General features: G+C 44.3%; 1 protein-coding gene across 1 annotated transcript; it reads right to left on the bottom strand.

Annotated features, from left to right (window-relative positions):
- Window positions 1-1736: 1736 nt before the first annotated feature.
- On the bottom strand, window positions 1737-13131 carry LOC108940060 (zinc finger protein Gfi-1b-like). The gene is made up of 7 exons (XM_029246589.1): window positions 12371-13131; window positions 11899-11976; window positions 7978-8262; window positions 7622-7842; window positions 7302-7445; window positions 6724-6889; window positions 1737-6292 (listed from the first exon to the last, which is right to left on the bottom strand). Exons 3-7 carry the CDS (start codon window positions 8222-8224, stop codon window positions 6096-6098), a joined length of 975 nt encoding a protein of 324 aa, XP_029102422.1. The 5' UTR covers window positions 8225-8262; window positions 11899-11976; window positions 12371-13131; the 3' UTR covers window positions 1737-6095.
- Between the last annotated feature and the right edge of the window lie 497 nt (window positions 13132-13628).

The raw sequence follows: 13628 nt of genomic DNA, 5'->3' as shown, positions 1-13628 counted from the left end.
TGCATTGTGTTCAATCAGTGACCCCTTAGAATCCTTAGAGGCTTCCAGAAAGCAGACGACCCATAGAACTCGTTTATAACCCGAGTCGGAGCGTCGCCGGGGAAGGAGGAGTTCTCCCTGTGTCCTTGCTGCAACCCCATGATTCATGGCACCGAGCCCACAACCTGCGAGCGTCGGGACAGCGCTGGCGCTAAATGATGGAGCACAAAGGTCGAAGGTGGCTTTAAAGCGAAGCCGCGTACGTTTCAAAGAGCTGCATCTCCGTCGTCTTAACTGTTTCGGCACCGCAGCACTCAAATCATGAGCTAATGTGGCCTGCTTGAGGGCTACTGGGCATTCATGTTCCGCCTACACACTTCTCAGACACTGCAGAGTGAATGACAAGTCTCTTTCATGCCACCGCTATCAGGTGAGCTGTGAAACTGCGTGTTGCTTTTGTTCTGTTTTATTTATTGTAGTCCACACTACAAAGAGAACCTGAATGAAGTGTGTGAGCCAAACGCTTGTGGTGGGAGAGTATGTCACGGTCGAGGTGGGCCGATCGCGCGCCGCAGCCTTGGCGATGAACACACATCGCTGTCGCACATCGACGCGCTGTCTGAGAGGCGCCGTGCTCGGCGACTTCCTCGTTCAGTCCGTCTCTGTTCGTCCACCATTCTGTCCCGCAGGGCCTCGAGGAAGAGCACTCGGTGAAAGATGCGACAGACGCACCAAAGGCGTTGATAACAAATACAAAAGAGAAGCTGTTATTATCATAATGATTATTACTGTTATTGACACAGCGATTATATCCATCTCTCTCTAGCTTGCGATGGAGGGAAGGGTAAGATGATAGCTCCTTTGCTGAGGCTGCTGGGAGAAATTGCAGTCGTGACACAGCGCAGCCAGCGCATGTAGACAAGCGAACTAACCAGGTGCCCCAGCTGGAGTGTATCGGGATCAAATAGTGTTAATTTTGTCTCGACCTTATTGCTTTCACTTTGAATTTAGGGTTTGCAAGCATTACTCAGTCTGGGGCTGTGTGAATTCTGGACTGTAGGTGGTTTTAAAGAGTTAAGATTTATTTCTGTAACTGAGGTTTTGTGAATGTGTGCGATATCAGTACCGCTTCCTGTCCACTACCAAATTTCCCAGCATTCCGGGCGAGCCGTTTCCATGGCGCGCTTTGTGCGGTGACACTGCTGTCACAGGCGCCTTGTGCTGTGGTGCGGTTAGTCCTCTCAAGTCTCGCTGGATGTAACCTCCCACCACACACACACTAACACACATGCATTTAAAAAGCATTTTGACAGGGTCCCGAACTGAAAATGCAAAAAGCACCTGTTAGATTCTGCGAACGAGTATTCTGCATGTGTGTTTGTCTTTCTCTTGCATTTATAGATTTTAAAACACAGAAAAAATAACAAGTAGCACACTTTTTTTTTTTTTTTTTTTTTTTAAACTTTTTGTATAGTTTCTTTGTGTGTGTGTCGGCGGCACGGTGGCACAGCGAGTAGCGCTGCTGTCTCATAGCCCCTGGGTGGTGCAAGAGGACATGGATTCGATCCCCACTCAGTCTGTGGGGAGACCATGCGAGCTCCACGTGTCTGTGTGGGTTTCCTCTGGGTGCTCTGGTTTCCTCCCACAGTCCAAAGACATGCTGTTCAGGTTCCCCCATAGTGTGTGAGTGAGTGTGTGTGTTTATCTAGCAGTGTAAGTCACCTTGGTGAATAAGGTGTGTGGGCTGATAACACTACATAGAGTTCATTGGAAGTCACTTTGTAGAAAAGCCCCTGCTAAACCAATAAATGTGATGTAAGTTTGAGAGCGCTTGTGTTTGTGCGACAGACAGAAGTGTGAACAAAGGTTTAGGCAGGAAGGCCGTCCTATTCGGATGTGCGTTTTTACGCTGCGAGCGGCGGATGCCGGTACGGCGGCTTGGTGCGCACCAGGCTCTGCGCTGTCCCTTCTCTCCGTGTGACGGCTGGGTGTTCCTCATGGTCCCATTTGTAAGTAAACCAAAAATCATTTTCACTATGCAGTCATTGGATGGGTCATCTTGCTTTACGGGAGCCCCCTCTATATGTGCTCATACACAGTGAAACGACTTAGTGACAATGTTTAAATGTTTTTCCTCCTTTCCCCCTTTTTATGGTTTGTATCTTGCCTTTAACTAGTCCAGAGAGTGAAGGGGGAAAGAGCAACTTGTTTTGAATGAGCTGACAAATATTTAAGGATTGTACTGGGTTGGGGCAGGGGGTGTAGACTGGGCAGGTAGTTTGGGGTAGGTAGCTAGTCCAATGCTGTAAGTATATCAATTGCATGTTATTCTCACGGATGTAACTGCCATTGATTTTAGATTATGAGTGGGTGGGAGGGTTGGTTTGGGGGGGTCACAAAACTCTATCTTTATTTATAATTTTTACATATTATATTATATATAATATCTTTTTTTGCAAAGTGTTGAAATGTGTACATGGAAAAAGACACACTTTTGCCTTTTGATGGTTCAGAATTTTGTTTTAATCTGCCATTTGCAATATATTGTCGTTAAGTTGCATAGTAATTGTTCCTTGTTTTGAGTACGTACTGTTGTCATTTTTATTTTGATGATTGATGTTTGTATTTTTATTTTTTGCCCCACCTTTTCCTGTGTGCTCAGTGTTACGGGTGAGGACCTTTCCCTCTGCTCCGTAGTGCAAGGTGTGTTTGGAGTGTCCACCTGTCCACACACACGCTGCACATTTTGGTCAGCTGTTTTACTTTCAGGGCAACGTTTACACCAAATTTAAGTTTATTTTAAATTTAAGAATTAGACTTGCGCTTCTGGAAATGAGGCCGCACGATTAAGGTCTCCTGTTCTCCAGGGCGCTCTGGTTTAAAGGTGTGTCTTTTTCCTCTCGAAACAGAGTATTCACTTTCATGGCTCTGCTTTCGTCTCGCTGCATTTTTCCGTTACTGTCCTTGTTCTCGTTGTTTGTTGTTTGTCACATATTACTTTGGCGATTCTTGCGACTTTTCTTTCTCAGATCAGCCTCCTTTGTGCATAGTTTTTCTCATTGCTGTACTGAGCTGTTTCGGAGAAGAAAGCATCTTGTTTTGGGAACTGTCATGATTGATAAAGCGCTGGGGCAGCAGTCAGGAGTCATGGAAAGCGAAGCTGTGTTCACCAGCTTTTCTTTCTGCGCCTCACTTGCTGTAAAACTCTTGCCCCGGGCAGCATGGACTGATTTTATTTATTTGTTTTCATGATCAAAATTGCTGAACTCACTGATGCCGTTCCAGTAATCCAATAAGCTGTTTTACTTTTGGCTGTAGGTGCTCTGTGTTTTTAAAGCAGAGTAAAGCTCACTGTAACATAAAAGTTTTTTTTTTTTTTTTTTTTTTTTCCCCCCTTCTCTCCCCCCCCCCCGTTGTTGTTGTTGGCATTGTTGTTGGGTGGAAACCAAATGTCTTCATCAAAAAAATGTAAATGCATGTGGATGGACACAAGCACACGTCATATATAAAATTGATAGAAACCACCTTCCTAACGTTGCTCATCGAGATACGTTCAGCTGGTTGCACTTTGCTAGGGTGGCTCTCGTGACGGGTTTCGGAGATCCTTGACCCTCCGCCGATGCAGCGGTCTTCAACCTCAGATCGGACCTTCTTCTCATTTTCCGTCTTTGGTTCACTGCTCTGTGACCTGCTGCTTTCCCCGTATCCATCGATCCCTCGTGTTTCCAGTGTGCCAGGAGGACAGGCAGCAGCGCAGTGTGACATTTACGGTTCCCTTCTTTGAGAAACGCGCAGGGAAGCAGTTGACGAGACGCCTAATCCATCCATTCGCCTGTCTCAATATTCCAGATCGTATTTGTTTGCTGTAGTAATGAGCGGATCCCTCCACAGAAATGCACACGCTGCACCCGTTGAATTTGTCGGCCCCTGTGTCGTTTGTGCCCCAGCACCACCGCACAGTGCCAACAGCAGCAACGCTTACCGACCGAATCGGAATCACTTCCTTGTTTTTAAGGTAGCTGGTTGGCTTGGCTCATATTTATACTGCGCTGTAGCGTGTAGGAGGACCCGATGCTTTCCGCCTGCAGTCTTTGTGCATCCTCGGTGTAGCGGGGTGGGCAGGGAGTGGCGCTATTGTTAGTACCATGGGACGGTTGCACTAGAACCAGTCAATTAATTGCATGAATTATGTTGAAACTAACAAAGAGGAAAATGTTCATAAAGCATCTGCGTTATAAACCTCCATGTAGACATCTGGTTTGTCCTCACAGTTCTTTCAATCTGTACAGCTTGTTCATTCATTGATTTTATTTTTTCCCTGGTATATTTCAAAGTAAATGCCATTATATTGTGAATACCTCAGGATTTTTTGGAAAAAAATCAAAACATTTAAAAAATTAAAATTAAATTTAAAGTCCAAAAGTGTTTTTTGGTCGTCATTTCTGTGCAATGTGAGGAGTGTAATAGGTAGAGACCTGCACTGTCTCTGGAGTACACAGTGCATTTTGTCCCACAACCCAGAGCATTTTATGCAGGAGGGCATTTAAATTAGCTACTAAAAACCCTGATTGAGTGGCTTGAATGTTAGGTGGGGTGGTGGTTCGAGCTGTTACTTTGCACTCAAAGGACCCTCTGCACTGATACGGTAAAAGTTACCCTGCTGTGTAAATAATTGTGAATATCTTAGTGTACAAACCCTAGTATTATAAGTTGCCGTGAATCAAGTAAAAATTGTAGATTAGTGATCCACCCATATTAAGTCTATGTATACTTTGCTAGGCTTGCTTGTTATGATTATGTGGTTAAATCTAGTTGGACACAGAACTGAGTGGTTCTGTATTCCAGAAATTAGGGGCATGTGGTATAGAAAGCACAGCGCTGTTGTCTCACACGAGGACGTGGGTTCGATCCCCGCTCAGTCTGTGCGTGACAGCGTTTCACTGATGTATGGATGAGTGGCCCATTATAAGAAGTGTATAGAGCAGAGTAAATCATCTGGGGCGAATAAGGTGTGCGGGCTGATAACACTATAGTGTTTATTGAAAGTGGCTTTGGAGAAGTGCCTGCTACATAAAGTAAAAATCGCATGCCGAGATGAGTGCACTGCACTGTTTCCAGTGTCCCAGGGCCTCCAGCATCTGTTCATTATTCATATTTTACTTGTTGAAGGTTCATGACAGTTGGCAATTGATTTCAATGTCAAGTTTTTTGACGTTTCAGTATGGAAAAGCAGTGTTAAGAGTTTAATGTCTATACAATTTAATTACAGGCAATGGCCACACAAAAAGAAAAACAGTAAAACAGCAGTCACTAAAAGCAATGAATGTGAACCAGTCTTTCAACCCAGTTAGCGTTAACATTTATGAAAAATATATATTTCTGAATGCTGGAAGGTACACAATTGTGAACAGTAAAAAGTAAAAGTAGAGCGAGTGCAGCATGACCGAGACATTCTGGGAATGACTGACCGTTTGTGAACCTCCTGAACAGCCATTCTCACCGAAACAGTGTCGGAAGGGCAAGGCCCACCATTGTGGTTTCGGTTTTGTTCTGCATGTACGCGGCGCTGTCATATCAGTATGCCAAAGGTGGAAAGTTTATAAAGTCAGAGGGCTTGCGTGACATGATGAGCCATCAAATATGCCAATACAAGCGTTCTATAAATAGGCCATCTGGCACTTTCAGTGGCGTCCTCCCGTGCCAATGAGTTCTCTGAACGCCGGGCTCTTTGTGAAGTAAAATTTGTGTGCGTCGCTACATTAGGAAGGTCTAGCGCTGGCCATACAGTGAGTTCTTTTTTTCCTGGGCTCCTATGGAAAGATCTGCACTGACCACAAAGTGTAAACATACTGCTTGGTGTTCCACTGGGTTGAAGATTGTTCACATATTTATTTATAAAACATTTTTGGAGCAAGACTTTGCAAAATGCAAATACTCTGTCTGTACCCTGTGTGTGTAATAGGCATCGCGCAGGGTAACTATGCACAGTGTCTGAAAATGAGAGGCATAACCCCGGTATTTTTAATGCCGCACTCAGCGAGTGATGGTACCGTTTACATATGTGTAAAATTGAGGTGATGCTCCCTCCGCCCAAGAGTGGGGTGTACTGTATTCCCTTAGAGTGGGGTGTACATGGTGCTGTACCCACAGTGCACCTCCTGGTGGCGCCGCAGGTCCACCTTGCGCTGAAAACCACGGTGGCAGCTGGGGCAGCTGAAGGGCCGATAGCCGTCGTGCTTGCGGCTGTGGGTGATGAGGTTGGAGCTCTGGCTGAAGGCCTTTCCACACACCTGACACACGTGGGGCTTCTCACCTGGGCGGCCAGCAGGTAGCGTAGCAGTTAGACACACCAACTTTTAACCTATAGGTCGCTGGTTCAAACCCAGAAAGGACCGTAGTAGTTACAGTAGTAGCTATAGTACCCAAGTAAGGGCTTTCATTAGAAATTGCTCCAATAAAATTCTTCACCTTCAGTAAAGAAAATATATATGCACAACCCTTTGTCACATAAGTAAATTCCACAAGGTCACTGCCTACATCTTTCACTCTGTAAAGCACAAGCACTTGATGTTCCAGACTCCAGTGTACATCTGTCCCAAGACATCTTATACATATAAAAACAGCTGTAGATGTAAAATACCCACATAAAAGGGGAAAGGTGTATATTTTCACCAGTGATGTAGTGATTTTTCACTGTACGGGAACATTTGATACGGGATGAGTGTGTCCTGCACGCTCGCTCACCGGTGTGAATGAAGGTATGTTTCTTCATGTCAGACTTCTGATGGAACCTCTTGTTGCAGTACTGGCAGGGGTAGGGTCTCGTGTTGGAGTGAATCAGCAGGTGGGTGGACAGCGTGGACGAGCGCTTGAACACCTTGCCACACACCTTACAGGTGAAACTCCGCTCCTGAAACCAACACATGACAAGTACATGTGCTCTGAGTGAAAAGTAGTGTCCGGTGACAAAGACACGAGAAAATCCAGTTCTGGGAGAATCTGCTGTAGTCATGAAAAAACTTTAATGACTGATACCTAGCAGTGCATGTGAGAGAAAACTGTGCTGCAAAAAATAACACTACTGGAGGGAAGTGAAGTAAAAGATACGTTTCAATAATACAGTGCAGGTAGTGGAGCAGCAGGTGGTTAGAACTGCTGCCTAGTACTCAGATGACCCGGGTTCAAACCCCACATCCTGCTATAGCATGCAGGATCAAGGCACTTGCCCTGAATTGCTCCAGTAAAAACGATCCAGTTATACAAGTGAGTAAATTTGTGTAACAGTAATTGACTTCAGTACAAAATGAATGTGTTAAAGGTACCTTCACTCTGCCATGCAGACCATCCTGGGTCCTGAAGTTGCTGGGCTGCACAGCGGCCTTGGTGTAGGTGGCCAAAGGGATGGCCAGCTTGCTGCCGTGTGACCACAGCATGTGTGTTTCCAGATTTGAGACAGAGGGGAATGACTGGAGGGAAAGAGACCACACGAAGGTAAGTTGAGAGCAACATACACACATACTGTGAGCAAAGAGACCGAAGAGGCCAAAAGAGAGAAGACAGGTGAGTGTGGGCAGGGAGGACTGCCTCTTGGTGTCTTTATGGCCTTTTACTGGAGGAGCCATACAGAGACAAGGGGGCCCACCTTGCCACACGCAGGACACTTGTAGATGGGAGACTTGAGGCTGCCAAGACCCTCGGGTTCCTGTCTGTGTTCTCGCTCCCCCTGCTTGTGGTTCAGGATGGTGTGCAGCAGCCTCTCCAGTTCGGGCTCTTGTCGAAGGTCTCCTGAGCACAGCGGCGACCACAGCAGCGATGGCGAGGGCAGCATCATCGGGGAGGACATGGCGTCATGGTCCGAATGGTCTGTGGGGACCAGGGGAGACGGGGGGTGAACGCATAAGAGCTGTGTGTGAACTTCTGAAAATAAAAGCTTAATAATGAGCCGAACTTGCGGAAAAGTTTAAGGAGGTACGGGGTCAGATGGGAACCCGTTCGTACCTGGAGACCAAGGGAGTGGCGTGCTGACGCCTGAGGTGGGGAGCGACAGTTGGGGTAGAAGCTGAGGGGTCGGGGGCGGGGCGGAGGGTGCCTCTCGGCACTGTGACGCAGCATCCCCAGGGGACGAGGCTGGTAGCGGTTGTGCCTCTGGCTTTGGTCCAACAGAGTGGCAACGCGGAGCATCCTCTGTGGAGCGGGGGCCATGACAACCCCCCTTCTTACTCTTGACCAGGAAAGACCGAGGCATCTTGGGAATATCAGGACTGAGGGGTGGTGGATGGGGAGCTGGGGAGAACCAGGGAAGAAAACAGTAAGACAAGTCCTTGCAGGACTATGGTAACAAGCAGGACGTCCAAGTTTGATACTTAGAAGCACAAAACACAATATACTGCCTCCTTAAGTTATGAACACAACTTGGACTGTAATTCTGTTTTTAAGTTGATTCATTTATAAATCAAGAGCCACTTTTACCATGAAGTGACAGTAAATGAAAAGGACAATAAAGACGTCTCATTTTGTCGGGTTAATTCCGTTAACCTCTGATGAAGCTATGATCAATAAAAGTAGATTTTTATTGCGTTGACTCCAAACAATTTTAAAAATTACTGAGAATAAAAAAAACTTCTCCACCCACTCCTCTTCAATGTTGACTGCTAATTAGATTCAGCACAAACGTGTACGACATGTCGTCTTGTTATTGACAGCCCGCACCCAGCAACTGCCCGAAATAGCTGTAAACACTGTGGAAGCAAGTTGAATCACCCTGGTACCCCATGTCTGCTCTGTTTCAGTGCATTTTACTTTCGAGTAGTGACTGGGTGTGTGAATAGAGGTCACATTCCCTACACAGCATAGAAATATTTTGAAAACTGAAAGGCTAGAACTAGATAAATGGGAACGTTTGTAACTTGTCATCTTAAGAAGTGGCTCCCGTGTGTGTGTGTGCGCGCGCGCCCTACCAGGACTCCCTGTAGGGGGCAATGTTGTTCAACAGGGACCTCAACAAGAGGTTCACAGTGAAACGAAACAAATCAATGGTCATTTGGAGAAGGAAATAAGTAAGGGGGAATGGAGAGAGATATAGGAACGGTCAGCGACAAAGAAAAAGGGGATTCGGTGTATTACTGTTATATTACTATTATTATGCTGCTTAGCTGCTCTTTATACTGTATATACACTGGAATATGAACTGTGGTTATTCACACTTGACTGGGGTACAAAAGCAGGGTCCCGTCAGTGTACAAGTGGGGATTCTTACTGCTACACCACCTAGTGAACACCCAGTGTGCCTCTTTGGTTCTGTAACGCTGCAGTTTGTCTGCTGATCAGAGCCGGAGCAACGTAAAGGCTGACTTGACATCTAGTTTCTGTGTACATGTATTACACTACTAATGATGCCGAACTGATTCAACATTCTGTGCAGATTAAAAAGGGTCTAAAACTGACACTATGAGATACGCTGATGTTCCGATATATTAGTGACGATCGTATCTAACGCACAGTTGCTGCGCAAAGAATTTTGTGAAACATCTCACAGCGATGTGTATTTTTAGAAAATATATGACAAGCATGTTGACAAGCTATACAGTATCTCTACAGTAAGTAGTTAGTTGCTGCTCTGTCGTAGTTAGTTGATGTAGTCACATGTGATCATTTTTAGTTCAGTGGCCAACAGTTTAAATACAGGAAAGCTTATTTGAGACGGAAGAGAGCTCAGCAAAAACAGTTCAGTGGCCACAATTTCAGTGTTTAACTGTTCCACTCAGTCATTAGTTCACGTAAAGACCACTTTTAGAGATGTGTGCCAACGAGTATGAGATGAGTTTAATTCATCCTCATTATTATTGTCATTACTCTCCTCCCAGTATGAGCCTTAACTAATACACCCTAAATTAATACATTAACCAGCTTCTACTTTCAGTCTATAAATTTTAAAATAAGTATCATCTGAAATACATGTGTATTTGGATCTTTAAATTCTTTAAATATTACATAGAAAATAAAATCACAAATCCTGTCCTTAGACTTTCTTGATCTCATTGTTTGGCTTCTAAATTAACACTAAATTATTGCAAGCCTGAGGCCTGTATTTTCTTTTTTGTTTACAATTATTACATTAAACCATCAAGAACTTCCGCACAAAGTCCATCACTCAGCCAATGAAGTCAGCAAATAAAAATATATATAAAGTATGAAATGTATTGTAAAAAACTAATCAAACAATGAAAATGTATACATTTGTGCATGTTACACAGAAAATATTGCCAAGTTTATAAAATGATCTTACATCCTTAGTAATAACTTGTTGAATCACAGAGCAAAGCATTAGATCAACCAGCCATAAAATCAGAGCAGACCAAATAGGAAAAACTCCCTGAGATCAAAGTGGCAAAGAATTTGTTACAGCTGAAAATATAAGTAACCACCCAAAAAAAAGAAATACATGCAGCAAATGATCTCATTTCTAAAAAGTCACATTGCAGTGCATCAGATGTATGGATGAGTGATCCATTGTAAGTAGTGTATCTAGCAATGTAAGTCACCATGGTGAACAAAGTGTGTGGGTTGATGACACAACATAGAGTTCATTGGAAGTCACTTTGGAGAAAAGTGTCTGCTAAATAAATAAATGTAAATGTAAATCAGCCACAAAATCAGAACAGACCAGATCAATAAAATTAAATCCCCAGAGATCAAAGCAAATGGTGTGACAGCACAGCAACTGAAAGGACCAGCGGGGACCAAAACGATATCGAACAGTGAAAACCGAAATAAAAAAGCTAAGCCATTCTAAAAGCACTGTTGCACAATCAGAAGAGCTCCCGCTTGCAGGTCCGTTGCTCAGGCTTCAGAGCTCGGCCCCGTGCCATCGCTCCGCACCTGCTCCGACAGCGGTTTAACTACGCAGCGCACCTGGTGCGCGGGGCCCCCCACCGAGTCAGGTACGCCCCAGAGAAGGAGGCAGCGCAGGTGTGCAGCGATCCCCTTGATCCCAAGGAGCAAGAGAAACACGGACCCTCAGCCTGACAGTGTGCTTCGCTAAGGCTCTCTGGGACATACTGCCAGCTTCCTGGAGGAATGAGCACCTTTCTGTTCTGCCATCAAACGCATGTTTTTCTGCAGCAGTTTGTGTGCAACTTTGTGGAGGGGGCTGTCTCATCAGTGTCTGGGAACCTGTGCTTCTGACCATGGCGCGCACCACACACACGCCGACCGCTGTGACACCTGTTCTCAGACTGCGCCCCCTGAGCCCCCTGTTCTGCCACATACCGCACTGATTTTTTTTTTCTCAAACCTTTTATCGCTCATTATAATGCTTTGATCCAAAACGATATGTCAGTGTGTCACAAGTGCACGTTTGTTGAAAACAACTTCCTATGTAGAGACAACAAAAAGAAGGTGGATGAAGGCGACTACTAGAGCGGCAGCCCTCCTGACAGCCTGCTGCAAGCGCTGCAATGATATTTAGCAGCAATTAAGGTCAGCAAAACTACAACGCAGCAAGAACACATTAACATGCAACGGCAACAATTTGTGACATTATACCCACAAGATTTTCTGCAACACACAAATGCAGAAATTACCTGGGCACATGATAAAGTCCTCAATGGACCACTGCTTCTATGTCCAAGTCAAAAATAATGCTGAGTATCTTTAATAACTAGGAAGTAAACAAACGCACTTCCACATAACCTACATTTTTCTACACCCTTTTCATGTTGACTATATTTTACTTCAAATCTCACTTTGGCTGTCATCTAAAAATTGATAATTTATGAAAGATTATTCGAAGGCGCATTCTTTGCAAAGCTTAATTAGTACTAATATACTAAAAACAGGTTAACACAGGTGTGCGTTTAATTAAATGACTGAATACAGTGTAACATAAATGCTGCAAACAATTTAAAATGTTTCACTCACTTGTTAATTGCAAAGTGAAAACTGAACTGCTGTCGGCAGATTTCCCACTTTCCCAAGACACCTCTTTGACCAGGAAACCTGCAAGAGTTATAAAACAAAGGTTTGATTTTATGAGAATCGTGCGGGGCCCCTACTTTTTATTCAAAATATATCAAAATAGAGTAAAATATAATACGACACTGTAGCAAGGCTGAAGAAGCTGAACAATTCATCATAATTAACAGCCGTTTGTACACAAACATACAAATATAAACAACATGTAGTAACAGTAAATTTTGTAAGAGCATATATAATGTATAAAACAAATAAAGCTTATGAAAATACTTGACTTTATACCTGGGGACCATTTTTAAGTTTTCATATACACAAATGGTGGAGGTTTTTTTCTTTTTTTTTTTTTTTTTTTTTTTAAAAAAAAAAGCCAAAAAGATTAGGTGCAACATAAAAAATTAAGATAAAGAACACTACTTACCAGTGGAAGATACTCAAATGATTATTATAGTGATTTTAAATCCAAAAACTGAGGTGTAACACCAAGAACCGACCAGCCATAAAGGTCCGTAGAGCATTACCCTAAACTGCCAAACTCCTTCAAGTCCATCATTCGGACCATTAATCATTCAAAATGTTAATGAGGTTCAATCTTTTCCTTCAGCGGGTCAGCGTGGTTCAGAGAGGGTGCTGCAAGTGCCCGGGCGTAAATCACGGAGAGGTGGCCGTGCCCCAGGAGCCGAGCGACACTGAACAGGGAGGCGCGCAACCTGCACCTTTCTGTCGCTCAGCAGAGACCGCAGACAACTTCCTCCCTGCCTCCCAGGCACCGCCGGCCCTGTTAGCACACAGCCCGCGCTCCACGGAGGCCAGCCCTGTGCTGTGCAGAAGCAGGTCAGAAAAAGCAATACACTAAAAAGATCAAAAATGCAAAAGGTTACAGAGAAGAACCGTCTTTCCCTGCTTTTGGAAAGAGCTCAAATTAGAACGAACTCAACTGACTGCTTGACTGTTTCTTTCCTCTTCCCTCTGTAAAATGTCACAAACAATAGCAGCAATGGAGCCATTTCAAATAACTACATTAAGTTATTATGTTATTAGTAGAAAAAAGCTGTCCAACTTGATGGGCATCTGTTCCAGTTTACGTTACTGAAAGGCCAAGATTTCACTGAGAATATGACTGTTTCGCTTTGATGGAAAGCCATCGCTTCTGAAGTCTCGTTTTCCACCCAGGACGCACATTCCGTAAGCCTTGTGTTTACCGGTCCTCGATAGCAAACCAAAGTAAGCCTGATGCTTCTGTAGAGAGGAGCTGTCAAACGATAACAGCCACAGTGGCGAGTTCCTTTATTTGTGTACAGGAAGAGATGTGAAGAACAGGAAAGCAAAGGCGTTCTGGGCAGCGAAGCCCTGGAGGAAGTAGAGCGGTTAAGAAAGAATACTTGAGTTGCTGTATCCTTCAGCAAAGTTTTTCACTTTGGCTGCTTCACTGATAACACTCAGCTAAATAAATGGGTAAATGTGTGAATGAACGAGATGGGTCCAAAAACAGAAGTGGGAGATCACATGTGATCTGCATCCTGCGATTTCGCCTCTCATGGGAATGGGCAATAATGCTGGCAATGGCAAATGTAGCTGCACTTGAGAGTGACAAAAAGGACAAAATGGTTGATGATGGATGGCTGGATCACTACAGATGGCAAAGATGAACAATAGAAGGGTCACGCTAAGGGATAATA

The sequence above is a fragment of the Scleropages formosus genome, chromosome 20 (assembly GCF_900964775.1).
Source record: "Scleropages formosus chromosome 20, fSclFor1.1, whole genome shotgun sequence".
NCBI lineage: Eukaryota > Metazoa > Chordata > Actinopteri > Osteoglossiformes > Osteoglossidae > Scleropages > Scleropages formosus.
This window is presented reverse-complemented; position numbering and strand designations above follow the sequence as displayed.